General features: G+C 27.4%; 7 protein-coding genes across 13 annotated transcripts; 3 read left to right on the top strand and 4 right to left on the bottom strand.

Annotated features, from left to right (window-relative positions):
• Window positions 1–3422: 3422 nt before the first annotated feature.
• On the bottom strand, window positions 3423–8793 carry LOC113789554 (carbonic anhydrase-related protein 10-like). 2 transcript variants are annotated; one of them, XM_075820008.1, is made up of 5 exons: window positions 8444–8793; window positions 5853–6325; window positions 5399–5797; window positions 3941–4403; window positions 3423–3581 (listed from the first exon to the last, which is right to left on the bottom strand). In XM_075820008.1, the coding sequence occupies exons 1-5, from the start codon at window positions 8556–8558 to the stop codon at window positions 3550–3552; spliced, it is 1482 nt and encodes a 493-aa protein (XP_075676123.1). In that variant the 5' UTR covers window positions 8559–8793; the 3' UTR covers window positions 3423–3549. The 2 variants fall into 2 exon arrangements, with proteins under 2 accessions (XP_075676123.1, XP_027194912.2); XM_027339111.2 differs by having other exon boundaries at window positions 3424–3581; window positions 5399–5803; window positions 8444–8787.
• Window positions 8794–14120: 5327 nt separating this feature from the next.
• LOC113789932 (asparagine synthetase domain-containing protein 1) lies at window positions 14121–16309 on the top strand. The gene is made up of 3 exons (XM_027339531.2): window positions 14121–14354; window positions 14425–14870; window positions 14926–16309. Exons 1-3 carry the CDS (start codon window positions 14304–14306, stop codon window positions 16193–16195), a joined length of 1767 nt encoding a protein of 588 aa, XP_027195332.1. The 5' UTR covers window positions 14121–14303; the 3' UTR covers window positions 16196–16309.
• Window positions 16177–18298, bottom strand: LOC113789933 (uncharacterized). Of its 4 annotated transcripts, none has more exons than XM_075820012.1 (5): window positions 17739–18298; window positions 17419–17484; window positions 16974–17318; window positions 16777–16905; window positions 16177–16706 (listed from the first exon to the last, which is right to left on the bottom strand). In XM_075820012.1, the coding sequence occupies exons 2-5, from the start codon at window positions 17436–17438 to the stop codon at window positions 16235–16237; spliced, it is 966 nt and encodes a 321-aa protein (XP_075676127.1). In that variant the 5' UTR covers window positions 17439–17484; window positions 17739–18298; the 3' UTR covers window positions 16177–16234. The 4 variants fall into 4 exon arrangements, with proteins under 4 accessions (XP_075676127.1, XP_075676126.1, XP_075676125.1 ...); XM_075820011.1 differs by having other exon boundaries at window positions 17419–17574; XM_075820010.1 differs by having other exon boundaries at window positions 16974–17484.
• Window positions 18299–18427: 129 nt separating this feature from the next.
• On the bottom strand, window positions 18428–21766 carry kri (uracil phosphoribosyltransferase krishah). Its single transcript, XM_075820013.1, has 5 exons — window positions 21637–21766; window positions 19264–19876; window positions 19159–19201; window positions 18711–19104; window positions 18428–18636 (listed from the first exon to the last, which is right to left on the bottom strand). Exons 2-5 carry the CDS (start codon window positions 19602–19604, stop codon window positions 18530–18532), a joined length of 885 nt encoding a protein of 294 aa, XP_075676128.1. The 5' UTR covers window positions 19605–19876; window positions 21637–21766; the 3' UTR covers window positions 18428–18529.
• Window positions 20275–21360, top strand: Fdx2 (Adrenodoxin-like protein 2, mitochondrial Ferredoxin 2). Of its 2 annotated transcripts, XM_075820014.1 has the most exons (4): window positions 20323–20338; window positions 20465–20667; window positions 20738–20983; window positions 21059–21360. In XM_075820014.1, exons 2-4 carry the CDS (start codon window positions 20474–20476, stop codon window positions 21150–21152), a joined length of 534 nt encoding a protein of 177 aa, XP_075676129.1. In that variant the 5' UTR covers window positions 20323–20338; window positions 20465–20473; the 3' UTR covers window positions 21153–21360. The 2 variants fall into 2 exon arrangements, with proteins under 2 accessions (XP_027195337.2, XP_075676129.1); XM_027339536.2 differs by having other exon boundaries at window positions 20275–20667.
• A 202-nt stretch (window positions 21767–21968) lies between the features above and the next one.
• LOC113789931 (uncharacterized) lies at window positions 21969–26347 on the top strand. The gene is made up of 3 exons (XM_027339530.2): window positions 21969–23774; window positions 23836–24130; window positions 24191–26347. The coding sequence occupies exons 1-3, from the start codon at window positions 22513–22515 to the stop codon at window positions 26006–26008; spliced, it is 3375 nt and encodes a 1124-aa protein (XP_027195331.2). The 5' UTR covers window positions 21969–22512; the 3' UTR covers window positions 26009–26347.
• A 65-nt stretch (window positions 26348–26412) lies between these two features.
• VhaM9.7-a (Vacuolar H[+] ATPase M9.7 subunit a) lies at window positions 26413–27468 on the bottom strand. 2 transcript variants are annotated; one of them, XM_027339319.2, is made up of 3 exons: window positions 27290–27468; window positions 27050–27204; window positions 26413–26974 (listed from the first exon to the last, which is right to left on the bottom strand). In XM_027339319.2, exons 2-3 carry the CDS (start codon window positions 27165–27167, stop codon window positions 26859–26861), a joined length of 234 nt encoding a protein of 77 aa, XP_027195120.1. In that variant the 5' UTR covers window positions 27168–27204; window positions 27290–27468; the 3' UTR covers window positions 26413–26858. The 2 variants fall into 2 exon arrangements, with proteins under 2 accessions (XP_027195120.1, XP_027195119.1); XM_027339318.2 differs by having other exon boundaries at window positions 27050–27467.
• Window positions 27469–27573: the final 105 nt, after the last annotated feature.

Here is a 27573-nt window from a genome sequence, read left to right on the forward strand (position 1 = left end):
AAAATTCAAATTTCATTTTAAAATGTTTTATAATTTAATGATGATCACTGAAAAAAAAATTGTTTCCACCAATCATATATGGATTGATTGATCATCTTTAAATGGGATTTTTTTTATAAATATTTTCTTATCGGTCAAATATAATTTCATTCCATAACATTCATTGATGCAGAACAATGATTATCAGCATTTAGTGAATTGTAGTTGATGATAAAAAAAATTGGCAATTATCATCATCATCATCATCATATCGACAATCATCTTCTGATTGAGCAATTGGAAATAAATCGAAACAAATTGATCCTCATCGATTCAAACACGAATCACAGATACAAATACCCAAAACAAAACCATAGAAAAAAGTGTGTGTGTTTTGAGAGACGCACCCTTGTCACTTTTTTTTTGATACAAAATAAATATACGATTTTTTTTTTGACTATATCAAAATCACAATGATAAAATCGATTAGTAATCCTGCTTCTGTAACAAAAAAAAAAAAAATACAAAATCCTTTGACTGGACTTGAAACTTTTTTTTTCTCCGTTGTTTATGTGTGTGTGTGTTGGGTTGTACAACTAATCTTTCGATTTTTCTTTTTTTTCTTCGCCTTACACTTCATTTTGACGACATTCATTCATTCGAAGATAATATTCAACCGAATTTAAAAACATTATTTGTAGCTAATTTCTTTTTTCTTTTCTTATGTGTGTGTGTGTGTGTTTGTGTTGATCCACTTTGAAATATTTATTGGAGATTATTTTTGAATCCAATAAAATCATGATAATAATAACAGTGAATTGAGGGTGAGGCCAGAAAAAAAGGAAAGAAAAATCTAACGTCTTTCAAAATATTTACCATTTATAAAAAAAAAGATTGGAAAAAGGTTTTCTTTTAAAAAATTTACCCCATTTTCGCACATTATTAGTGAATTTTTTTTTTATTTATTGGTCAATTTTTTTCACATTACATTTATCATAATATTATTCTGTATTTATTTAAATTGATGGTCATTTGATTGAATTGAATTGAATATTTTAAGTAGCAAATACACATGGATACATATGGACACACACATTTAAATAAAAATGTGAAAATAATGTGTACGTGTGTGTGTTAAACTATGGTTAGAACCAATTATTTGCGTGAAAACCAACAACAACAACAAAATTCAAATATTCTCAATTTATTTGACATTATCCCGGTCTCTCTCTCTCTCTCTCTCTCTCTCCAATTTTCTCCTGAGCTACCTCTCTTTTGTTTATGTGTTTTGAACATTGAAAATGATAAAAATTTATGAATGAATAAACAAAAATAATAGAATTTTGCAATATGGTAGAATGAAACAAAACAAAAAAAAACATCAAATATTCAATGTGAAATATTCAAGAAAAAAAAACAACAACAAAAGAATCTTGAATAAATGAAGGATAGAATTTCTAATCTAATTTTTTTTTCATATTTATAAACTATCCACGACAACATGCCCATAACCTCAACAAATATTTATTTAAAAAAAAACAACAACAATAAAACAATGATGATGACATGTAACCACAAAATTCAAAGTAAAATAGAATGAAAGAAAAAAAAATCAAATTACACTTGATATTTATGTGAACAAATAATAACGTACAACAGCAAAAACAACAACAAAAATGATAATATTTTTTTTTTTTTTTTTTTTGTCACTAACACACTGGTTCTGGCATTCGGGATGATAAATTACTCTACAATGTTTTTTTTTTCATTTATTTATTTTGCATCAATATAAAAACAGCGACGATAATACAAATATTCATAAATATCATTCATAGAATATGCAAACCAAAAAAATATTGACCCAGAATAAAAATGATTATTTTTTTCGCATTACAAAATTATTATAATTTTTTTTTTTTTTTTAAAACATTATGCACAACACACACACACGCATTGAATTACGGTGTGAAATAATCGAATTCTAATTACTCATAATTATCATCATTTAGTTTAGCTAATTTTGTTTTTGGTCAATATAATTCAAAGTGTTTCAATAGTCAACTAAAACAGAGAACAAATATTTTCTTTCATTGCAAATTTAGATAATGACCCCAAGAATAGGAAAGAAAGAAAGAAAGAAAAAAAAGTCAAGTTGTGTTTGGATAATAAATTGTAAACCATAAACACGTCCTACTATACCATTCACAATCACCCTCATCATCATCATCATCAATGTTATTACTACCATCAATACAGTTGAAATCGAATAAAGAACGATCCAAATAAAAAAAAAAAAAATATCGAATCCAAGTCCAACCAAAACAACAACAACAACAAAATCACATGGTAAATCGTTTGTCGATTTGTGTCAACCCCACACAAACAATCAATGAACAAAAAAGAAAACGGAAAATCAAAAAAATAATAAAAATTATGAAAAGAATTTGTAGGGTCAGAACACAGTCTAACTTGGACTGATTTATTATACTCAAAATTTTTCCCATTCTTTTTTTTCGCAATACGATTGCAATTTCGTAACAAATTCGGACTAACACTCACATACAGCATCCACCCACACAATGATTGTAATCACTTATTATAAGTTTCTTTCGTTTTTTCTCTTTTTCACACTCGAAATAAACAACAACAGCAACGAAAATAAGAAAACGATCAACAATAATCAAACTTGTCACCTAATCGAAATATTGTATCGCGTTTATTTGCTAGTAAAAAAAAAGAAAAGATTTATTTATATAATTTTTTTCCTTTTCCATTTCTATTTGCTTAATATTGGAAAAGAATTGACATTTCTATTTGGTAAAAAAAAAAAGTTAATTATTATTATTATTATTGTTATCATCATCATTATTTTCGTTGTTTTTATTGGTTGGAGTTTTGATTCTTTGACTTTTGAACTGAAATTGATTTCAATTGATTTTTCTTCAAAAATTAAACAAAAAAAACATTATCATGATAAGGATTATAATGATGTAATCATCAATGATTTATGGAAATTTTCATTGTTCTCAGACAAAATATTGTTCACAAGTAAAAAATGATTGATTCATCTAAAAGTAGTCATTTTTTTACGTAATTCATTTCTGTTTAAGGGTTTTAAAGTTTTTTTTCCATATTATCATCATTGATGTAATGTTATCACAATCACAATTGAATGATGTAAAGCTTTTTAAATTTCAATTTTTTTTACCATTTTATTTGCCACACACACACACACACACATTCAAGTAAAGGCAAACCATCATCATCATATGAAATAGAGTTGATGTTCCAAACAATCAATAGATTCCGATTCAATTAATTTTTCTTTTATTATTTCCATTCACAATGGTGACCATTAAAACGAAATCGAAATTGGATTTTTATTACCCAATTTCAACGAATTGAATTGAATTTTTTTCCATCTGATTTTAATTTTATTTTATTATTTCGATTATTACATTTTATTAGTATTATTATCAAAAAATTGTTTCAAATAACAAAAAAAAGAAGAATTCACTAAAATCAATTAAAAGAAAACAAAACGGATTTTTTTAGATGTCCAAAATTCCATTATAATTCTTCTTTGATCATTCTAGGATTGGCTGGAAAATTATTTGATAAGGATCAGGTAAAAGAAAAAAAGAGAAAAAAAAATCAATGAAAATTATGAAATAAAAATCATTTTGTTATTCATCATCATTATCATCATTATTTTGGCACAATAAACAACATTGAACATTATAATATTTGATCAAATGGATGTTTTGAATTTGGAAAAATCAATGAATAAAAAAGAAAATATAATGATCACCTTGAAGGAGAAAAAATGTTTTGTTATTTTTAGTTGTTTTTTTTTGTTGTTCTCATTGATGTTCATAATGATGACATTTTTTTGTTTGTTTATATTTTGTTTCATATTTAACAAGAAAAATGTTTAATAACTAAGAATTTATTTACTAACCTCGATAACCATAAAGACGAAGCTGATTGGGTAAACAAAATTTTGTATCTTTAATGGCCAATAAATTCATTTCGAATCGATTAATTTGATGGCTATTGATTCCATTTTCATCATTATTTTCATTATTATTATTATTATTATTGATATTGCTGTTGTTAATATTTGAATCTTTTGTCATTGATGATAATGTTGCTAATTTTTGTACATTATATTCATTAACAATGCCGGTATCATCATCATCATCATCAGCATCATCATAATCCAAATCACGTTTGACAAAAGTATTTTGTTTTAATTTAATTGTTTTTTGTGATTTATGATGATTAAAATCAAGGTTCAATCTTTCGTCATTATTATTATTATTATTATTATTATTATTATTTATTCCATTATCCATATAATCATTAACCATTCGTTCAATACGATTTAAATTTTCATTGTTTAAATATAATTTTTCATCATCCTAATAATTGGAATTTGATTTTTTTTCCAATTTCATTCCAATTATTTTATTAGATTAGAAAAAAAAACAATTTAAAAAAAAAAAATTTATTTTCAAGGAAATTCTAAACAACAACAAAATGAAACATTTAAATTACTGTTCTGATATTGTGTTTTCCCACTTTCAAATGGCAAAAAACAAAAAAAAAAAAATCTCGTAGTAGCGGTTGAATAATCTCATCTCATAGGGTAATAGGATTGAATAGTGTGTGTGTGTGTGTGTGGATATCGAGACATACAGTTTTGTGATCAGCATCATTGATATCAATGTGAGATTGTCATTCTCATCTGTATAGATTCTATGTAATAGATGATGATGATGATCATCATCATCATCAACATCAACTGAATAGAAATTATTTAACTATTATTGTTTGGGTGTAAAAAAAAGTCATTTTACGTATCATTTAATTGGAACTTCATTAAAATACTTTTGTATGTTGTTGTTGTTGTTGATGATGATGATGATCATAATGTTTTCCTATATGTATGACTTAAATTGTTATTTTCATTCATTTCACTTCAACTAATAATATAATTTGGATTGAAAATTGTTCATCCATTTCATTTTCATGAAAAAAACCGGGGATAAGAAAAAAAAACGAACTGATTATTTGTCCTTTGTTCTTTAATTATTTGTAGAACAGAACAGAACAGAGAAAACAAACAAAAAATTGCTATAGAATAATTAGATAGATGATTGTGATAAGATTCTATACTTAATCATGATTTTTTATTTCTTTTGTTGTTTTGTTCCTAGTTTCTTTTTCATAGAGGTAAATTGTTAATTAAATGAGCTTAATTTACTTGAAGAAACATGAATAAATATAAGTAAAAAAAATGTAAAGAATGTATATCCTGATTTTAATTTCTTTGTTTCTTAAAAAAAAATTAATGATGATTATCATTTTTTTCTAGAAAAAAAGAGATAAAGATAGAGAGAAAAATTCATCTTACCTGTTGAATAGTTGACATTAATGTATTTGATGAATGATGTTGTTCATCAACAACATTACGATCACTATTACCCAAATTTTCATAAACAATATTGCAACGTATCGATCGTTTATTACGTGGTTGTGTTGGACGAAAATTATCCTGATGACCATCACCTTTTAATGAATGTCGTAACATATGAAATTGATATGATGATAAATAAATTGGTCGATTTAATATAACCCATTGTACTGTTTCATGGCATGATGGTTGTGTTAATGAACCTTCATATGTAACATAATGTTTCCATGATGATGGTAATAGATCCATTATACTCAATGATTCAATTGTATAGCTTAAGCCACGTTTGGTTATATTTTTTAATAGACCAGTTATCTGTTTTAATGCTGCATTTGGTTGCTGTTGCTGTGACAGATGATAATTATGATTTATAATGTTTATTATTAACACTTACATTTAATGTAACCACCTGACCAGGATGTCCACTGACCATAATAAATATTGATATTGCAACTAAACCATTTGGTTCACGTTTTGCTTCCGACCAATTTGAATATAATTGTGAATTATATGCATATAATTGTAATTCACCGGGAAAACGTCGACCATCAATAGTATGTTCTGAACCACGATCATTTTCACGGCCAAAATGTAATGTTATATTTGATACAGTATATTGATAACTGAATGGTCCATCACTTATTGTAACATGTTTATCACCGCTTGATGTTGTTGATCGATCAACTAATAATGAAATACCACGACCAGTATTAACTAATTGTCCACGTACATAATCACCATTAATTTTAATTGGTTCTAAATATGGATCATATAATAATGTCGATGTATCAATATCGATTGGTGATTGTCGTTGACCTTTACTACAATGTGACCATCGTGGATTTAGACGGCCCCAAAAATCCGGTCCTTTTTATGTTGAAAAAGAAAAAGAAAATTCATTGAAAGGTGAATCCTGTGTAAATGTTTCAGTCAACATTATACAATAAAATCTATTGATTTTTTTCAAACTGAACCTATGATTATTTTTAAATGATACCAAAAAATGATAAAAAATTACATGTTAATTATAATATCAAATTGGTACTTTGAAAAAAAATATTCAAATATTTTACTTGGATTTTGATCATAGTAACCTGAAATGAACATATCAAATTTCAATAAATGAAACAACATTTTCCTCATAATTTGATATTTTCATTAAAAATTATCGACTGATTAATTAATTTCTCATTTTTTTCATTGTTTTATTGCTGTTGTTGTTGTTGTTGTTATTTTTCTTTTCATTCGTGTAAAATCAATTAAACATATAATAATAATGTTAATCATAATAAACGATAAAATTATGTTACCGATTGGATAGGAGGAAAATAAAAAAAGAGAACATAACAGAAAATTTAATAAAAAAGAAATTAGCATCATTAAGAAGCTAATTAAATAAGGATTATCGTGTTTAATTATTCGTAATAATTTTGTTTTTTATTTTCTATCAACTCAAATTTTCTCTGAGTTTTTTTTTATGAATAGCATCTATACGAAAATATGATTTAATAAACAACTTGATAATCTGAATGAAAATGATTAAAACAAATGGTTTTTCTATAATTTATAATGAAGCAGTGAAAAAAAGTGATTTTTTTTGTTGATTAACTCATATTTACTGTTCCTTGTCAAAAATCATGAACAAGAATTTGATCACGATAATGAATGGAACTTTGAATTTTATCCGAAGAAAATTTATCAAACATCTTAAATGATTCACCGATTCATCATATCATCCCACGTGTAACAAAACAAAACAAAACAGAAAAAATGTTTCACGATTGATTTTTCTGATGAAGTCAAAAAAAAAAAATTTCCAGTAATGATTTATTCATCATTCAATTGACCATTGTTTTAATTCAAAATTAAGAAGAGAAAAAAAACATTGAATTTTATTTGTCGACGAGCAACAACAACAGTGATGATAATAATAACGGAAGTTTTTGTTCTTTCTTTCTTTTTTACCTGTGTTTATCTTCTCCCACTAATATTTTTTTTCTTGGTGTTTTTTTTATATATCCAGATATTTACATGGTTATGATAATCATCATCACGAGATTAATCCGATGATAATATTAATCAAAATGGATCATTTCATTCAAAATGTATCCGTTTTTTTCCAGATAATGATCATTAACATTTTCGATGTTTTTTTTCTCAAAATCAAAAACAAGAAAAAAAATAAGCATGATTAGATCAACAAATCTGTTTTCATGACAATTTTGTTGCTGTTGTTCATCATCATCATCACCTGATTTGACCTTTCATTTTTTTTCATGGATACATTTAAACAAAACAAAACAACAACAAAAATCAAATGAAATCAATATTTCGTGATCATCATCAATATCAATGTCAATAGCTTGGATGTTTTGTTTTATTTGATTTTTTTCCTTAAATCTATAATTTTCATTTCAAATTGAACTAATTAATTAGTTGAACAAGTGAATGCGAAATAAAAAAAAATTTAATTTCAAATTTTTTGTTTCATCTATTCTATAATTTTAATCTTAATTTTATTTTATAATAAAAATGAACAAAACAACAAAAAAATTATTATATGTTAATCATACCAGACATATATAGTCGATAGTGATCGTGATCATCTGATCAACTGATGATAATGACGATGGTGATTATTATTATCATCATCATCAGATGTGAAGCCCATGAATGATTGAATATTTTGGAAAGATATTAAAACAAATTTTTTGTTGTTTCTTTTTTGACATTTAATCAAGATTTTTTCTTACTTAATCGTGCTTTTTTTGCTCATCTATAGATAATTGTGTGGATTATCATTAAATTTTTTTTTTGTTCAAATTTATTTATTCATTCGTTGTTTTATTTCTTAGAAAAATCAAGATCAACATTTTCGTGTGATGTTAAGATGTGTTAGCAAAATAATAATAATAATATTACATTCATTTAATGATATGATGTTGTATAAATAATGTAACAGAAACAAAAAAAAAATTTACTTACCGGAAATTCCTTCATATGTCCACCATGATTCCCAATCAGCTTGAATAAATCGAATGAATTGAAAAAATATTATTGCCCTGCAGAATGTGTTTGGCCATTTTATAAATTGTGACATTGTTTTAAGTTTTTTTGTTTTTGAAATTATAATCCAAAATAAATAATCAACAAATACACGATAAACACATACATAAACACTAACTATGAATAAAATTGATTCATCTGAATAATGATAACGACACCAAACTAAGGATACATTGATTGTGTGACATGAAAGGCCATTTCAATTCTTTTTTTTATCATTATTCCATTCTTGAATTTTATTTCACTGTTTCATTGTTATTTTTATCTTTGGCTATGATTTTTATTTTAGCTTGAAAATGGCGCCCGATTTTTGTTTATTGGCGCATGATCAACAGAAATTATTTTCATTCAACTATGATTGTCTATACTTTTGTTTGATCAAAGTTTGGCGCTCAAAATTCTATTATTATTATTATTCTTTTATTCCTTAGAAAAGACAAAGAAACCTGAGGATTGTTTAGTCTCCTCCCATAAAATTAGGGTGTCTATTGTAATCAACCAATCGGAATTTGAATTGCCGGAATATTTGTTAGTTTTTTTTTCAACACCAAAAAGTTCAAATAAATAAATAAACATTCTATCCAAATTTTTCTATGTTTACGTACTATGGAATTGGATGTCAGGAAATGAAGAAAAAGAGAAGAAAAATTTAATTTTAAAATTTTTTCACATTTTTTTCACAGGTTAATTTTTTCTTCACTTTAATTTCATACGAAAAAAAAAATTTACAGTGGTACCTCGGTTAACGAATACCTCGGTTAACGAAATTTTCGGTTAACGATTTCGGTCAGAAAACCGTTAACGACGATTTTTTTGGTTAACGATGATTAAAAAACAAGTATTGCATTGTATTTCGGTTAACGAACATTTCGGTTAACGACGGTTTTTCAGGAACCGATCATCGTCGTTAACCGAGGTACCACTGTATTAGAATTTTCATTAATTAACTTTCAACACTGTGTGTTACATACAGTGAAATATGAAAAATTTTCCTTTTTTCCATACATAATTAATCAAATTCATTCACTTCGCAATTCTTTCGACACAAATTTCAAAAACAAACCGGTCACTATATTTTTTTTTTTAATTTTGACTTTAATTTAATTCATCTTTCGTTTTTCATTCATTCTATAGCTATACTATCTTGTTACATGTCGAAAATTTGTAACTAACTTTATTATATATGTTATATCACCAATAATATTATTTAATGTTATGTGTATTATCCTGCTGAACATATATTTGAAGAATCCAATTTCATTTTTAGTACTGTTATTTTTTTCCCGTTAGTTTCAATAATGATGATGATGATGATACGTTTAATGTCTGTTGGATAGTGGAAAAAAAATAACATAGAATATTATTTAACTTTAGTTGAAAATCATCAAGTAATTATAGCATCATCAATCAAGATGAGTGAAACAAAAATATGAAGTAGAATTGATGTTAACATTCTTATTATTATTATAAATAAATATTGTTCAAGTTCTATTTATCTATCTTCTCACTCTCTCTCTTCTAATATTAAATTATAATGTTAACATGTTGGTTTTAATATCATTAATTGTCATTTATCAATAAGAAGAAAAAAAATCCATAAAAATTATTGGTTACATATTTATTTTGGAAAAAAATTCTGGAAGCAAAAAGGAATCTTCAGAAACAAAAAATATCAACAATCTTAAATTTAAGATCTTAATACAAAACACAAAAACAAAACTTTAGGATTTTCTTTTTTTTGTTGTTGTTGTTACCAATTTTAAATGAAAATCAAATATCAAATTCAAAAGAAGAAAAAAAAATCATGTCGACAAAGTTAATTTCATTTTTGTTCACATTTCTTATTCGCCTCCTAACAATGTTCAATATACAAATACAAAACATTTGAAAATCATTTTGATACGTGTATTTTTTTTGGGATTGTAATCTTAAATCTTTTAATAACATTTTAATGTTTCTTTTTGTTTCTATTCATTTCACTGAAAAGAATTGTCGTTTTCTTTTTTGTTTTTGTTTCTAAGGATTGATGATGACATGGAGAAAAAAACGAAACGAAACGAAAGCAAAAATGAATAGAAATTGTAATTCCAATTTATAATTCCAATCATTCCGAAAAACAAGCGGTACATTTAGATGATGATGATGATGGAATTTGTTTCCTCTTGGTTGGATATCGTTCTTTCTTATTTTCATCAATGATAAAATATTTTGGATTCGTTCGATGATGATTTCGATAACTATTATAACTATCTAAAAAGTGGTGAATTTAAGCTGTTATTATTATTATCTCTGTGTGTGTGTGTGTTTTGATTCAAGTTTTGAATATTAACTTGAAAAACTTTGATTGGAAATCGAATCGATCGAAAAATACAATGAAAAATAATAATGACCCTTTTATTTCTGATGATATTTGAAATTATATATTTTTTTTTTTTTTTTGATTAAATTGAATTTCAAATGCCTCATCGACCTCGAATTGGATTTTTGTTTCGTTTACTTGAAACGATGATTCTCATTTTGTTGTTATTATTGTTGTTGTTGTACAAGTTAAATATGACAAAACAAAGCAAATACCCATTTTATCAATGATAATGATTATTATTAATCTTTTTTTTTTTCTCCTTATTTTAATCGGATTTTCTTCATTTCATTTTCAATAGTTTTTTGTTTTTATTTCCATTATTCGATTATACAAAACACGTTTTTATTTTCGGTTGTTTGCACCCCAAAAAAAAGACCTTTTTCGATACAATTTTTTTTTCGTTTGTTAATTTTTTTTTCAATTTCAACTTATTAATATTTTTAACCAAAATAGTTTTCCGTTGTTTTTTTTGTTGTTGTTGATATAAATTTACTTGTGACAAAAATTCACAGAAGTAAATAACTTAAAAATATCCAATAAGAAATTGAGAGAGAGAGAAAAAGAAAAAATTAACTTTATGAATCGATCGATCACATGTACCGATCGATCGATTGACAGATAGAAAGATATCCAACCATCCAATAAGCGAACACACACACACACTCAAAAATCGATTGATTTCGATAAAGAAGTCTTTTACGATTAGACTCTTGTTGTTGTTATCGTTTTTATTACTGTTATTATATAACAGGGGCAAAAAAAGGTCGAATTCATTTCAATAGAATTTTCCTTTCTCTTCAAACAAAAAAAACTTGGTTAGAATGAAAAAAAAATTTTCGACCAATTGTTTCAAGTTTGTGGACAGAAAAAAACTGAAGCCAAAACTGTTACTGATACGTACCATTTTTTTTCATGAATTTTCAATGTTTTACAACCGCACACACACACAGAATTAAGAAAAGAATAGTGGGTGGATAGAGAGAGAGAGAGAGAGAGAGAGAGAGAGAGAGAGAGAGAGAGAGAGAGAGAGAGAGAAAGACTAATAATTTTTTGACAGCTGGTGATCACATCATTTTGATGATGATCGTAGTATTTATAAATCGCATTGTAGAATTTTCGTTTTTTTGTTTTGTTTTGCTATATTCAATTCATCCTCAGCCGCCCACAATTTTTCTTTTTTTTTCTTCAACGTTTTTGTCTATTTCATTTGATAATAATAACGATGATGATGATGATGAACAAAAAGATTTATGCGAAGAAAATCCATGTTTGATTTTTTTTTCTGAAAACTTATTTTTCTTGGATCAGAAATTTTTTTTAAACCAAAAAAATAGCCAATCCAACAATTATCTCCTCAGAGAGCCAAAAAACTGAAAACAACGACAATGTTGATGATGGAATGTGAAAATTTTTTTCCAATTTTTTTTCAAAGTTTCTCTAACTCTCTCTCTCTCTCTTATTCGCTCTCCCTTGTTTCATTTTACTAAGAATCTAAAAATCTCCCGCCAAACTTATTCGTCATTTGGGGCTTTGATTTTTTTTCTTTCTTTCTTTTGTACTTGTGCGATATTGGTTCATTTAATTCAATATCGGTCGGATCATGGACGGAAATCGCTACGAATAACAAAAAAAATCGAGTGTGAGAGAAAGAGATCTCGATATTCCAATGGATAAATTCTTCAGGATGAACCAGCTGGCGTTTTTTTTGCTCCACTCTTTTACTTTTTCCAGTTATTTCTTATCAAATATTTTGTCTTCTTTTCATAGTTTGATTTTCATTTCTTTTCTTTTCGTTTTTTTTGTGCATGGTAAAATTGTTCACAAAATGCGGAATACCTCATTTTCAATTCGGCAAAAACGAAACATTTGTCAGACACGCGGTTACAATTGTGAAATAATAATAAATTGAGTTCATTAAATGTTTCGTATATACATGGAATTTAGATTGAGTTCATATATATTACACACACACACATTACACCATATCACAATTGAAAAGAATCACATCTAGACATCCATATAGATCGTTGACTGAAGAGCAAAAAAGAAAAATAATTCAAATCAATTATGAAATTAGCATCTGAAGAGGCAGTGAGAGAGAGAGGGAGAGGAACAAAGATTAGTCTATTATTTTGATTTAATCTTTTTTTTCGCATTTTCATTTTGTCGTTTGGCAAAAGAAAAAAAAATACTTCGGGAATGTACGTGTCTTTCAATACTAATCATTATTTGTTTTTTTTCCTGTTTTGTGTCTCAATCCAAAAGGAAGAGAAATGAAAACAATTTTTTTCAATTTAAAATTTGAATGGCAAGAAAGAAAAAAAAATATATAATTTGATATAATTATTCACAAAGCAGTCAGAACAGAATTTCAAGAGAATTCAAGAAAAATATTAAATCTTATCAAATGTATCGAATTACGAATATTTTTTCAATCGATCGATCTATCGATCGATTTATAATATTTTGTTCGGTCGAATAGTTGTTGGTTGTTGTTGTCGTTAAAAATACATGTATGCAACCAGTTTATTTTTTTTTTTTTCTTTGGCCATCAATAACATACATAAAAATGATGATGATGTTAATGATGATCATATTATGATTATGATGATGTTGATGATAGCTAGTTTTTTTGTTGTTATTGTTGTTGTTGCCGTTGTTTTTCGGGTGAAATAGTTTTGATTCTCTATTTTGTTATGCAATGTAACTGATCAAGGGAAAAAAATTTGAAAAAAAAGAAAAATATGAAAAACTTTCTGCATACGACAGATATAGCTTTCTCTCAATATTTATTTATCGGTTCTCTTAACAACAGATGCGATTAATAGCCATGTATACCGATCGATGTTTTTCTTCTATTTTCTTTTCGATTTTTTTCGTTGTTGCTTGGTTGATGTAGTAGTGATTGGAAAAGAGAATAGAATATTCGGTAGATAAATAAATGAACAACGACAACAACAAAATGGATATGAAGAATTTGTAGCATTATGCAAATGGTCATAATCATCAATCGATTTCTTTTTTTTTCTTGCAAAATCTGTTATTGTCATACTTTATCCTTTTTTATTCTTTATTTTGATAACCAAACAAACAAAAACATTTAACAAAATCATTTTTATAAAATTGATGATGATGATGATAATCCTCCATTAATAAATGATTCGAATATATTTGAAGTTTGTATTGATCATTCAAACACAAGATGGCAGAAAAATCAATTTCCAAATCAAATTATTCCATGGAACAAACATGTGTTTACTAAAACATTTTTGTATTAAATAAAAATAAATAAATCCATCAAACGTGATTGGATCAATCGATCGATCGTTTCAAGTGATCTTTATTAATGTGTATTTGTGTGTCTATGTACAACGGAAAGTGATCACGTTTTTTCTTCACATTTCCAATAATCGAATAATGTGCGGCATATTGTTCGTGATCATTGATGGTTCTGATCTAGATTCAAATGTTCGTGATGAGTTGATAAATTATTATTCAATTTTTTTGAATGATGTTCATATCAATTTTTACTGTTTAGATATTTAATCGATCAAAAATCAAAGAATTTCTTCGACGTCGTGGTCCGGATCAATATCAATCATTTGATTTTATTTATAATACGTTTCAATTTCATTTGGAAAGTTCCGTATTACACTTACGTGGTCAAAATAATTCAGGTCGACAGCCATATTGTGGTCATGATAATTATAACGCTGATTTTCCTTGTTTACAATGGAACGGTCAAATATTTCGTTTAATTGATGATAATAATCAATATAAAGCTATTGATGATTCTCGATCAGATACGGAAGAATTATTTCGTTTGTTAACAAAATCAGGCGAGAATGTTGAAGATATTGTTCTCAAAACACTTTCATCTATTCATGGTCCATTTTCATTGACATTTTGGAACCAAACAACCGAACAATTATGGGTGGCACGTGATTTAATCGGTCGACGTTCATTATGTTGGAATACGAATATGTAAATTTTATAAATTTTATTGACAAATTAAACTATTATTGTTTTTTTACTATAGGAGAGATAAATTTCTTATAATCTCATCGGTCGCTCATCCATTCGAAAATGATGAAGATCTCAGTCAAAATCATTCTATATGGGACTCATTGAAATTCGAAGAAATTCCTTCAGATCGAGTTTTTTGTTTCGACATGAGTGAAAACAAATCGTTGGAACAAATCTGGCAAGATTTACGACAATTTTATTGGCCAAAAACTTTGGCTGGTTTTCATATCGATATTGATGGTCATTATATTTCTCGTATGCCAATTATATCGATGTTGAACATGGAAATTCCTTCAAGCGAAATTGATGATTTATTAAAGATATCAAACATATTTAATAATGAAGGATTTGTTATTGATATGAAAATTTGTGATAATTTTCTCCGTGTTCTATCGGAATCGATACAAACACGATGTAAAAATCATCAAAATCGATGTAAAGAATGTATAAATTTTGACGAAAGTGATTGTAAACATTCAACAATAGCCATTCTATTTTCTGGTGGTTTAGATTCAGCTGTATTGGCACGAATCGCTGACCAATTTGTTGAGCCTAAACATCGACCAATTGATCTTCTAAATGTAGCATTTGATTCGAAAGCATCAGATCGCAAGACTGGAATTGATGCATGGAATGAGCTTTGTCACCAATGTCCTAAACGACAATGGAATTTTGTTCAAATTGATATTGACCGCAACGAATTAGAATTATATCGTAACAAACATATACATAATCTGATTGATCCGAATTGGACTATCATGGATGATTCGATTGGTTCAGCAATTTGGTTTGCTACTCGTGGTCAAGGTATTCTATTATCAAATCATAATTCAAGTGAACAAGTGGAATATAAAAGCCCTGCACGTGTTGTCCTTTTGGGAATGGGATCTGATGAACAACTTGGCGGCTATTCACGGCATCGTCAGGCATTTCAAAAAGGAAACTGGACATCATTATTGAATGAAATACGCATTGACATCGAAAGGATCTCAAGCCGTAATCTTGGCCGAGATGATCGTATCACTGCTGATCATTCAATCGAAGCAAGATTCCCATATCTCGATGAATTGGTCATAAATTTTCTCAATCCATTACCAATATGGCAGAAATGTAATCTATATTTGGAACGTGGTCATGGCGAAAAATGGTTATTACGTAAAGTTGCTCAAAATTTAGGCCTACAAAGATCATGTCAAAATCTAAAACGTGCCATACAATTTGGATCAAAAATAACATCTCATCAAAATGGTGGTGTAAAAGGACATTATTCATATCAAAAATAGCCTTTATTTTTATAAAACATAAAATTTTCATTAGCACAATCATGGATCTGTATTTTTGTCATCATTAATAACTTTCGAATATTCATTATTTAAATTAACATTTTGATTATTCAATTTTGCTTTTCTCTTTTTTTCTCGTTTAAGATAAATGTAAGCACTAATGACAAGTATGATCAGAATGACTGCAATCGAAGTTATTAACCAAAAATTACCTTGTCGTAATTTAAATCGATCTAATCTTGGATCATATTCTCGTGCTTGTTGTTGTAATGAAGACACAATTGACTCTAAACCTTCGTAAACATAATTTCTTGAAAAATGTTTTTCGGTATTTTCAATGATACTTTTGGCTTCTTTTGTTCCTATCACATTTTCGGCTTTAGAACCCATTGAAATGACAATTTTATTATATGCCAAAAATATTAATACATCATGATGACAAGTTTTAGCAAGATTCCATTTTAATCTAGTTCGTTCTGCAAATTGTTCAACTGATTTTTCAATACTTTGACTATGAGATGAAAAAAATTATTTTATTTCATAATTTCAAATTTAGAAGAAAAAAAATCAAAATTACTTACTTTGGTGACAAATTTATCGCACGGACTAATGCTATTTTGATTAATAAACCATTTGGGTTTTTTTGGGGACATGGTGGACATAAACAAGCTGTTTGATTTTGTTTTTCATTGATTAATTCATCTAATTTTTTTGCTAATTTAATTAATCCGATAATAATTGTTTAAATAAATGATTATCATATAAATATTTAGGAATATTTGCATCTTCTGGTTTGATTATATTATCCGGATCACAAACAGAAGTTGGTGGATTTCGAAAACTTCCGGAACATAATTTAGGATTTGTCATTAATGATGGATATTCTTCCGGTTTATATTGATATACAACACCACCGGCTTCTTCATCGCCTTTGGTGGCCAGTAATAATGTTAACCAAATAAGCGACACGATCAAACATTTATTGAATGTGTTTGATAATTTTAAATAATTAGATGGCGTTACAGAATTACTGATACAGATTTTCATCTTATTTTTTTCAAAATAATAATGATATAATTTTAATTTGATAACGTCGCATACATAAATTTGTTTCGAATCGAATCTTTCGGTCGTTATAATCATAGTTGTTGATGGTTTTTTTTTAATTTTAACGAAAATCTTATGCGATTAAAATTGTAAAACGAAATATCAAAGGAAATTACTTTATTATCTGTGTAACCATGACAAAAAATGAAGATGTTTGCAGAAGTCAAGTGTTGGGTGTTGATCTTAAATTATATTTAGAATATAAAAACGAAACAAATATTACTTTTTTTATAAGATGGGTTGTGTTTACTTGGGATCTATGATACAAATTTCTGAAAAATAGGAAATAATAATAGGTGATTTATGGAGATTTGGACAAAGCAATATTGGATTAAATTAGATTACTCAATTTTTTTGGATAGGGATTGAAAAAAATATCTTTTTCTTGGATTCACCATTGTTATATGAACGATATGGATATAAAATTGTTACTTACTTGATATGGATTTCAAAAAAAAACGTTTATGAGATGGAAAAAAAATGGAAAATTTTAGGTCAAAATTCGCATCCTATTACAAGAAAATAATACATTTTTTTATTGTTGTTTTTTAATCAACTATTTAGAATTGATTATTGTATCATTGTATTTTATTCATAGATGAAAATTTGTCACATAAAAAAACTTGTTACTTTATTATTTTTTTCAGTAATGAAGAATATTTTTATATTTTTTTCCCCATTATTTTTACTATTTAAATCATAACAAGCATAAATAATATGGTTTAAGCAAATAACAACAATCAAATTTTGAATTTTTTTTTCTGTCAATAAATTATTCAAAACTGTTTAAATGTTTCGCTCATTCAAAATCAATAAATCATTTGATGATTTTTTTAGCGTCGTTTTTTATTTGTCTATTTTTTTGATTAATTGATTGATCATATTGAAATGAAATTCAATTGATTCTAATCTTATCATTATTTTATTGAATTCAATATGCTTCTGATTTGTTTGATTGTTGATTGGATGATGATTGATCCGCATATTATCATTGATCATAAATAAAAATTGGTAATTCAATATGTTTTTAACTGATACGATCAAAATGAATGATTAGATTGGAGACAAATTTGTTGGCCAATAATTGTATGATTTCAAAGATTAAAAAATTAAAAAAACCTCTAGTTCATTAAATAGAATTTTATTGTCAATCAATTTCATTAGATAAAATCGGATTCCAGTGTCAGAATTAATTATACAAATATATTTGCATTGACAAATGATTAATCAATCTGTTCCAAAGTATTTTTGTCCAAAATGATGAGGAACCACAGGATGAACTTCGGTTGTTTGTACGATCATTTCATGAAAACGTGTACAAATAGAACGTATGGCTATTATAAAATTTCGATCGATTATTATTATTATTATTTAATTGTTAGAGAAAAATAGTGAAATGTAAACTAACCTTCCGGTGTAGTAAATAAATTAACCAATATAATATTCGATTGTTTAGCTCCATGTTTTATCAGTGTTTTTACCGCTTTAATCACAGTATTTCCAGTGCCCATAATAGGATATAATAATAAAACTTTTCGTAATGGTAGATCAGCCGGAAATTTACTATAAAGAACAGATGCTTGATGTGTTTCATCATCTGATTGTATTAAAATTTTTCCAATACGTATCGCACGACAACAATCACGTAATGCTTTTTCCATAGCTTCACCACTTCGTACAATTGATACGCCACAATTCATTTTAAGAAATTGTACACCATCATAATGATCACCAGTTGGTGTTTCAATCGATCGAGTTGTGTATGGTAAATGATTAAGACCTTCTTCAATTACGATACGAATCTAAAAGAAAATTCAATCAAATATAATAATCAAATATAAAACCATTGTAGTTACCAAACGATCAGCGTTGAATATGAATTCATCACGTGGTGTATTTCTTAAGAAAAAAAAATTTGAATATTGAAAAAAAAATTTCGAAATTTTTTTCATACAACTAACTTGTTTCGAATAAATGTTTGCAATGAAACAATATGATCATTTGATTTTAATACACGAACATTTGGCACTGTTGTTACCATTTGTACATATGAATTTGGTATAATTGTTTCAAATGAAACATTTTGTAAAGATCCAATCAATTCATCCAATTGTTTAACACGTTGTAAATCTTCATCACATTCAATAAAATCATCCGAATTATTATCGGATGTTTCATCACCAGAATCATCATTCATGTAATTATTATCATTATTATACATTAGTGTACGAAATTTCATCATATTTTCGAATGTTGTACGGGACAACATTGATGATGGACGTGATAAAAGAAAATCTCTCATATTGTTTGATGGATCAACGTTATTGACTTTTGATTCATTCAAATCGGTTAGTTCTGAATCACGAACTAAATAATCCAATGTTTGATTTGCAAGACAAATTGAATGACCAATTGTTTGGTCCAGATCAAAAAAATCATTTAACGATTCACGATGATGATTCGATGAATCTGTTGATAATTTTAAGGATGATGCCAAAGATATGGATGAAATCTTTGGCTCTTTATTTGAGTAATCAAGAATTGGATCCGTTTCCAAATGTTTCACAAACAACACTAAATATTGTTAAACGATTAGGTTTGTTTTACACCGATGTTTCAAATAAAAATTCAAGGTGTTTAAAGGATTGGTGGAAGTATACTTAAAAAAAATCATGCCACAAACACATATTCACATGTACCGACAGTATAAATATATGTATCCAAATGTTATATGTAAGTAGCAAAAAGTTTATCCCACTATCATATTCTCTTCTATATCGAAAATTTTATCTTTTTTTGTTTATAAAGAAGTGAATCCAGATCACACAATTTTTTTTGTCTATATATTTTGTGATACAATGATATTACCAGGAAATCAGCGACATCTAGTTTATCGAAGTGTTAAAATTATCAACATAAACAAGTTCGAAAGCTTATTAATATTCTGATATCGGCTGTTTATTTTTCTTCATATTTTTTTTTGCCTACACATGTATTTGGAGCGTGTTCGTTTATGTTTCTTTGTGTGTGTGATGTGTATGTATGTTTCATCTAATAATTATTCTAATTAAATTCGAGTTTTATTTCTGGATAACAAGAAAAAAAATTCGATTCCTAATTGATTATTTCATTTTGTTTCGACCAAAACCAATTGAATTAAAGTGATCAATAATGATGGCATCAGCATTATCATTAGCAACAAATATATCAATTTTAGCATCAAGAAAATCAATACTGTTTCATTCTAAATGGTTTTTATCGAAACGATTATTATCATCAACACCAGGAATGGTAAATAATGGCGATACACGAATTCGTCAAGTAAAATTGGATTCTGATAAAAATAAACCCAAACCTAAACCAAAGTGAGTAAAGAATTTTTATATTTATCATAAATTATTTGAAATTTTATCAATTAAATCGATATTTATGAAGCCTAAAGGTGACATTTGAATTAGATGATGGTCGTGAATTGATTGGAAAAGCCTGTGATGGTGATACATTATTGGATGTTGTATTGAATAATGAACTAGATCTTGATGGATTTGGTGCATGTGAAGGTACATTAGCATGTTCTACATGTCATCTGGTCTTTTCCCAAGAAGATTTTGATCGTATACCAAACAAAATTACCGATGAAGAAATGGATATGTTGGATCTTGCATATGGCCTTACTGAAACGTAAATCATTTCTTTTCAATTAATCGAATCTAATACTGTATTTTTTATTTGTTTTTTTCGACATCCATCCATTAGATCACGTCTTGGTTGTCAGATCTATATAACAAAAGAATTCGATGGATTACGAATTAAAGTACCACCAGCTGTTAATGATGTTCGTTTACGGTGAAAATAACTACAAAAAACAATTAACTAACCATAATAACATGGCTGTTATAATACAATTTATGAAATTTTTTAGCTAAACGTTTACTCATTTTTTTAATGAAAAAGAAAATACTATTAGCACAAATCAATTATAATTTATTTTTCTACAACAAAAAACTATAAATTTCATACAATTTTTTTCTAAAATAAAAAAAACCAAACATATCAAATTTCTATGAATGTGTATAATGTTTGTTTTTTTTTCATTTCCATTTTATCACTGATTTGAATTGAATCACAGTGTGAATAATTGAAAACCCCATTCAAAAAAAATTGATCCGAAATTATCAATCAATCATATCATGAATATGAATGAATGAAAACATCTTTTTTTCAGTAAAAAAAAATTGAGAAATTTTAAATTTTAAAACAAAAATTCCAATATCGTTGGAACTTTTTGTTGTGGTAGGGATAACTAATTTATTGGTTAAACAATCATTACTTACCACTACAACTTGATATTGGATCATGAATTTTCTATACAATATATTCGATGGAGAAACAGGATTCAGGTAGAAGCATTTTTGTTTGTTTGTGTCTTTCAGAAAAAAAAAATATTTCTATGCACATGTATTATGTTGTGTGTGTGTGTTCCAGTAGAAAATAATAACAAAATTCGTATATATTTTTTACATTTGAAACGAGAAGTAGAAAAAAAAAGAAAATAGAAAGAATCCAAGTAAAAATATATACAACACGTACTTTAACAAAACAACATAAACAAACGACGTAGTTTGTGCGTAAAAAAAAGTGTTTTTTAATCTGGTTTTCTGAAATATAGCTGTCAGTATTGAATGTCATAATTGTTAATTTCTTCGTTTTTATTTTGTACGAATCGAGTGTGAATCAAATTAATTTGGAAAACAAATTGATGACGATAAAATTGTGATTTTGTTTTCTTCGCTTAAGAAACAAAAGGATTGTATGACAATATTGTTGATGATGTAATACTGTCGTGTTGTATTTAGATTTGTATTTGAAAAAAATGATATCATCATGATGTAAAAATGAATTTTTGACTATCAATTAATCAGTGATTGTGTATATAAATAACATTAAATGATATTGGATTTCGATTCAATCAGTATAGAAAAGAAAGAGTATTTTTGTTTCTATTGGTGTTTGTATTTTGTTAAAGTGAATTAATTCATTAAAAAAGAAAAATGAACAATGTTTTGTTGCTGTTGTTGTTTTCGCCAACCATTTTATTATTGACAAAAATAATATTAATCTGATAATCTTTTTGTTTTGTTCACGATTATTTCTTGAGTGATTCAAAGTATTTTTTTCGAACTACGATTAGTTGATTCAATTATAAAATAATGGATTTGAATAAAGATCAACCTGAACATAATGATCCATCGATGGTCAAGGATTCCAATCAATCCTTCGAAAACAATGATATTGATGAAAAAAATTTAAAATCCACACCGAAATTGATACTATCATCTGAAACAATAAGCGAATGGACATTAGTATATTCGGATTCGAATTCATCCATTTTTGATTCATCATCAACAGCGAGTAGTGATGATCATGAACAAACTTCAAAAAATATTGATAAAAATCTTGATAATTATTTGAAAATTAAATCGACCAAATTGGATGATAAAATTTCCTCGACAAACGATGCTATGATGGATCCGGAACAACCAACACAAACTGATCAATCATCTAATGAGCGAAGATATTCCGAAGCATCAACATCGTCGATCATTGTTTTGAATGAAAGCGATGATCAAAGTGATGATCAAAATGTTTCAGAAGCATATGATGATAAACGTGGCGAATCGATGAGACAAATTGTTGATTCGGATAGCCGACAAAGACGATCATCGATCGATCGTATATCGACGACAACTTCATTGACTTCCAATAGTACAGCTAACATAACAACAACATCCGATTCTGAAATCAATTCAGATGATGAAGTATTCGTTCACAGTGTTCATCAAGATAATAATAATCTTAAAATTGATACAAATAAATCAGAATCCCAAAATCATACTGAATCCATGTATAATAATAAACATTCGGGTAATAAACAACAACAACATCATCATCATCAACAACAACAGCAACGATCACGAAATAATAATCATCATTCGCAACAATTACATCGACGACGAAAAACATCGGTCAATGGTAATCAATATAGAACATCATCGAATACGATTAGACGAAGACGAACTATACATGGACAGCCACAAGATGTTTCAATCAATCATCTTCATCGTGGCTCTGCTATTTTATCGCCACCAATATTTTTATTGTCTGATAATTTGAATCCAGATGTAATGATGATGGCCAATGATGATCAGGATATTGTTTTGGTAGATAAAGCTATTGATGATGGTGATGGTAAATCGATTTATTCCAAACATGATCCAATGAACAATGTGTTTATTAGCGATATGAATGATCATGATTCATTGATGACAGTTTCCCTTCCAGTATCGTCTATTCTTTCCTGCTGTTCAATTGATTCAAAGCGCGAGCAATATCTTGCCAAATATCAGGATGATGACCAAGAGCATCATGCTGATCTATCAAATTCAGAATCCGAAGAACAGTTACTGGACCAGTAAGTCAAAAGTGTTTACAAAATTTGCATCTGTTTAATTAACAATATTTTTTATCATTAGATATGATATTCCTTTAATGGCTGCAAAAACTAATCGAATACGAGCATATTTTCATCAACCAAACACTGTATTAAATAGCAAGCTTAATTTAGCATTAATTCTTTCATTGACTGCTGTTATCGGTTTGGGTGTTGGACATTTTCTTGGTTGGTCAACGATTCTTAGTCAACATAAACAGCTTTCATTGGCACAAGTGATGAAACTAAAACAATTGCAGGAAGATTTATTGGCTTGTATGAAAGATCAACAGATTCATCTTTCATCCGAATATAGTTCGGATGTGGACCATAATAAAGTAAATCAATTGATCAATTTTACTATTGACAGATTAATTAGACTTTTATTTTTCGATTAGGTCTGTGTTAACGATGCCGATTATTGGACTGCACGTTTTCGTTCATTGTTTGATGAAAATCAAGGTTTAAAAGAATTGTTTCAAAAAACTCAAAAACATTTTGCCGAAAATCGTTTTGATTTCATAATAGATGATAAAGAATTCAATAACAAAAATACGAATGAAGAATTCCATAATCTTAAATTAGACCTACTTATCAAACAAATGGAACATTTAAAATTGTTGGAAGTTTTGGAGAATATAAAATCGAAAGGTAAACAAACAGAGAAACGTGTTCGAGTGTTGGAAGAAGAGAATCAAGATCTTAAAAACAAATTAGAAGAAGAAGAACAGGATGACCGTGTGATGGCGGAAGATTATAATCTACGTGTAGCACAATTACAAGAGGAAAATCAAGAATTACGCGATCAATTCCGTATTGATGAAGATGAGGATGGACGTTTGATTAGTGAATTGCAATCCAAAATATGGCTATTAGATTCTAATAATCAACAGCTACGACGATTGTTGAAAAATTTGGAGCGACAAATTTCCATGCATAATGACAATGATGATGATGAACCATTGACAATAATGAATACAAATGATGATATTGAACAGGATTCAATGGAAAAAGAGCATTTAAATGAAAAAAATAAATATCAATCATCGCCGGAATCATTAATCATCAATGAAAATGAATCCTACCAACGATATAATATAATACGACAACGTATAAATCAATTGATGTTGGAAAATGAAGAACTCAAAGCTAAAATTGCACGATATCGTTGGACAAACGGTGAACAACAATACAAGATGAATCCATCATCAGCGACAGCTTCAACAATTAATCTTAATGATAATGATCGAGAACAAGAATCATCATCTTTATATAAACAACAAATGGACCAACTAAAAATTCGTTTGACTTTAATGCATCGACAATTGTTATTATCACGTGAAGAGAATAAGAATTTGCGAAATCGAAACGAACATCTTGCCGAACAAAATAAACTATTGACACTAAAGCTAAAAAAACGGAATATTGATAAATTTTTCAATCAAGGTGTTCCACGTCATGATTCATCATCAGATGATTATGATTTCGAAATTAATGATCAAGATGATAATGATGATAGTGTTGATGATTCAATCAATAATGATAATGATGATAATTATGGCCATCAAATATGGTCATCATTTATGGATCAAATGTCTGATAATTATCATCGATGGTCGAAAAAATTGAAAAAACATGGTGCCGATTTAGATGGAGCCAGTTCAAAATTATTCAATTATGGTAAAGAATTGATGCAATCTACTATGAATGGTGTGCAAAAAATTTCCAAACAATTATTGGATAGCTATCAGCAACAGCATCAACAACAACAACAACAGCAACAGAATAATAAAAAAATAAGTCCAGATATAATGCTATATTTTACTGATCGTTTACATGATTTTTCGACAATAATTGAAAAAGGTTTACAATCGACAGTAAACGAATTTAAATCAGTCATTAATTCAGCTACAAACATGTATGCCAATGATAATTCTCGTGAAAATCGTAAAAGAAAAATGATGAAAAAATTACGAAAAAAACTTCGCAAACAAAATAAAGATGATGATGATGATGATAAAAACGATAAGGAATTCATTATTAAGAATAAGCAATCATCAATACATCAACAAAATGATGATTGGTTAATGGATCGAGCTGAATCACGTGAAAAGGCACGAACAATACGAAAACAACAGTTTCAGGATTCAAAAGAAAATAATTTAGATTGGCAAACAAGACGTGCAAAACTTCGTGCTAAATCTCGAAAATTATAAGTTTTCTTTTCGTTTTTTTTTTTGTTGTTGTTGGAACAAAATATTAAAGATCCTGATTCCAAATATATACTTTTAATATGCCTATTACCCTAAATAATTTTTTTGTTTGTTTCAATTAAAATATAATATTCATGTAATCACTTAATCTTGATCATTCTTCCTATTCATTTTTCCTTTATTTTTTTGTGTTGATCTATATCTATATAATACCTATTTGAATACACACACACACACCTACACATAACGTATATATACATAAATACATATAATTAATTAATACTAAAACCCACCAGGTATTTGATTAATATAAATGAAGAAATAAATAATTTTTTGTTGTTATTGTCATTTAAAATATTAATAAATATTTGGATTTATTCAAAAAAAAAAAAAAATGACCAAAAACATTAATCGATATCATCAGTTTAATACACGAAACAAAATGGAATTTTCAAATTTCATTATCAATCTATAATTGTTCGGGCAAAATATTTCCGAAAAAATTGAATAAATAAATGAAGAAAAAAAAGGAATGGAATGATGAAATTCATTGCATTGAATCAAATTAAAAATTTTTTGAGTATGGAAAAAATTTTACAATCTTTGACTAGTGTCGAATATTGATGATAATAATTCAAACATTATTTCAAAATGAGGATTGGAAAAAAAATTAGCAAACAATCAAATAAACGAAGGAACAAAGAAAATATGCTGAATGAACAATAATAAACATATGTAATCAGCATTGATTGATAATGATTTTGTGATGATGATTATTATATTTTGAATATAAATCTTTTACTTTCGTTTGCTTGTTGGAATTTATAATACTTCATCATATCCCAGTGAACAATTACGACCATTCACGACGCATCAAACTAGCAGTTGCCGTACTTATAACCGGACCAAATAATGGATTCATCTGTGACATATAGGTGACCAGCCACATTATATAACAACATATTGTGCCTATCAAAGGATTAATCGATGTGAGAAGTAAACAATTTTTAAAATTGAACATAAAAAATATCTTTTAAAACTTACTCATTACAATCATCAATTTGACAATTTCTTTGTTAGGATTTTCGGGTAGAAAAACAGGCACACCGATACCGATGGCCGCAAATAGACTGGTAAACAAGATGATTACACCGAAACCCATTTTTATTTTTCAATGTTTCTTTTAAAAAAATTTTTCTCTTTATATCGACAATGTTGAATAATCAATGAAAAAAAGAAAAGAAAATCTACAATACCAATGACAATGACCAGTTGTATATTCACCTTGTATTATAATCGAAATATTATAAATACTTTTAACTATGTTGTATGTATTTTAAAATGATCATCAATGTTAAAACCATATAGAATGAGAGATTCTGCTCATGTAAACGATTCTTAAACTCATATATATTCAATAATGGATAGAATTGTATATTTTACGATGATTAGTCAAACCAACAAAAAAAAATCTCCAGAATTATAAAAACCTTTTTCATAGATTACAAGTATTCTTTGTTGTTCGATTTTGTTTGGCCAATCTTATCACAATATATCGATGCCCATTT

Source organism: Dermatophagoides pteronyssinus, unplaced genomic scaffold (genome assembly GCF_027571235.1).
Source record: "Dermatophagoides pteronyssinus isolate colony J.1.1.1.1 unplaced genomic scaffold, Derpt_VIB-CSIC_2022.12 sq0005, whole genome shotgun sequence".
In the NCBI taxonomy this organism is placed as follows: domain Eukaryota; kingdom Metazoa; phylum Arthropoda; class Arachnida; order Sarcoptiformes; family Pyroglyphidae; genus Dermatophagoides; species Dermatophagoides pteronyssinus.

Bases quoted from the DNA above. Each gene is read 5' to 3' on its own strand.
- LOC113789554 (XM_027339111.2), bottom strand. From the start codon at position 8,558: ATGTCACAATTTATAAAATGGCCAAACACATTCTGCAGGGCAATAATA. The intron at 5,804-5,852 runs GTAAGTGTTAAT...CATCTGTCACAG, and splicing joins GTCAGGTGGTTACATTAAAT to CAACAGCAACCAAATGCAGC. The intron at 3,582-3,940 runs GTTAGTAAATAA...ATAATTTTCCAG, and splicing joins TCGTCTTTATGGTTATCGAG to CCAATCCTAGAATGATCAAA.
- LOC113789932 (XM_027339531.2), top strand. From the start codon at position 14,304: ATGTGCGGCATATTGTTCGTGATCATTGATGGTTCTGATCTAGATTCA. The intron at 14,355-14,424 runs GTTCGTGATGAG...TTTACTGTTTAG, and splicing joins GTTCTGATCTAGATTCAAAT to ATATTTAATCGATCAAAAAT. The intron at 14,871-14,925 runs GTAAATTTTATA...TTTTTACTATAG, and splicing joins TTATGTTGGAATACGAATAT to GAGAGATAAATTTCTTATAA.
- LOC113789933 (XM_075820012.1), bottom strand. From the start codon at position 17,438: ATGGTTACACAGATAATAAA. The intron at 17,319-17,418 runs GTAATTTCCTTT...AACGACCGAAAG, and splicing joins ATGGTTACACAGATAATAAA to ATTCGATTCGAAACAAATTT. The intron at 16,906-16,973 runs TATTCCTAAATA...TAAATTAGCAAA, and splicing joins ATCAAACCAGAAGATGCAAA to AAAATTAGATGAATTAATCA.
- kri (XM_075820013.1), bottom strand. From the start codon at position 19,604: ATGAGAGATTTTCTTTTATCACGTCCATCATCAATGTTGTCCCGTACA. The intron at 19,105-19,158 runs GTAACTACAATG...ATTTTCTTTTAG, and splicing joins TATTCAACGCTGATCGTTTG to ATTCGTATCGTAATTGAAGA. The intron at 18,637-18,710 runs GTTAGTTTACAT...ATTTTATAATAG, and splicing joins TTTATTTACTACACCGGAAG to CCATACGTTCTATTTGTACA.
- Fdx2 (XM_027339536.2), top strand. From the start codon at position 20,474: ATGATGGCATCAGCATTATCATTAGCAACAAATATATCAATTTTAGCA. The intron at 20,668-20,737 runs GTGAGTAAAGAA...ATATTTATGAAG, and splicing joins AAACCCAAACCTAAACCAAA to CCTAAAGGTGACATTTGAAT. The intron at 20,984-21,058 runs GTAAATCATTTC...TCCATCCATTAG, and splicing joins GCATATGGCCTTACTGAAAC to ATCACGTCTTGGTTGTCAGA.
- LOC113789931 (XM_027339530.2), top strand. From the start codon at position 22,513: ATGGATTTGAATAAAGATCAACCTGAACATAATGATCCATCGATGGTC. The intron at 23,775-23,835 runs GTAAGTCAAAAG...TTTTATCATTAG, and splicing joins GAAGAACAGTTACTGGACCA to ATATGATATTCCTTTAATGG. The intron at 24,131-24,190 runs GTAAATCAATTG...TTTTTCGATTAG, and splicing joins CGGATGTGGACCATAATAAA to GTCTGTGTTAACGATGCCGA.
- VhaM9.7-a (XM_027339319.2), bottom strand. From the start codon at position 27,167: ATGGGTTTCGGTGTAATCATCTTGTTTACCAGTCTATTTGCGGCCATC. The intron at 26,975-27,049 runs GTAAGTTTTAAA...ATCCTTTGATAG, and splicing joins CAAATTGATGATTGTAATGA to GCACAATATGTTGTTATATA.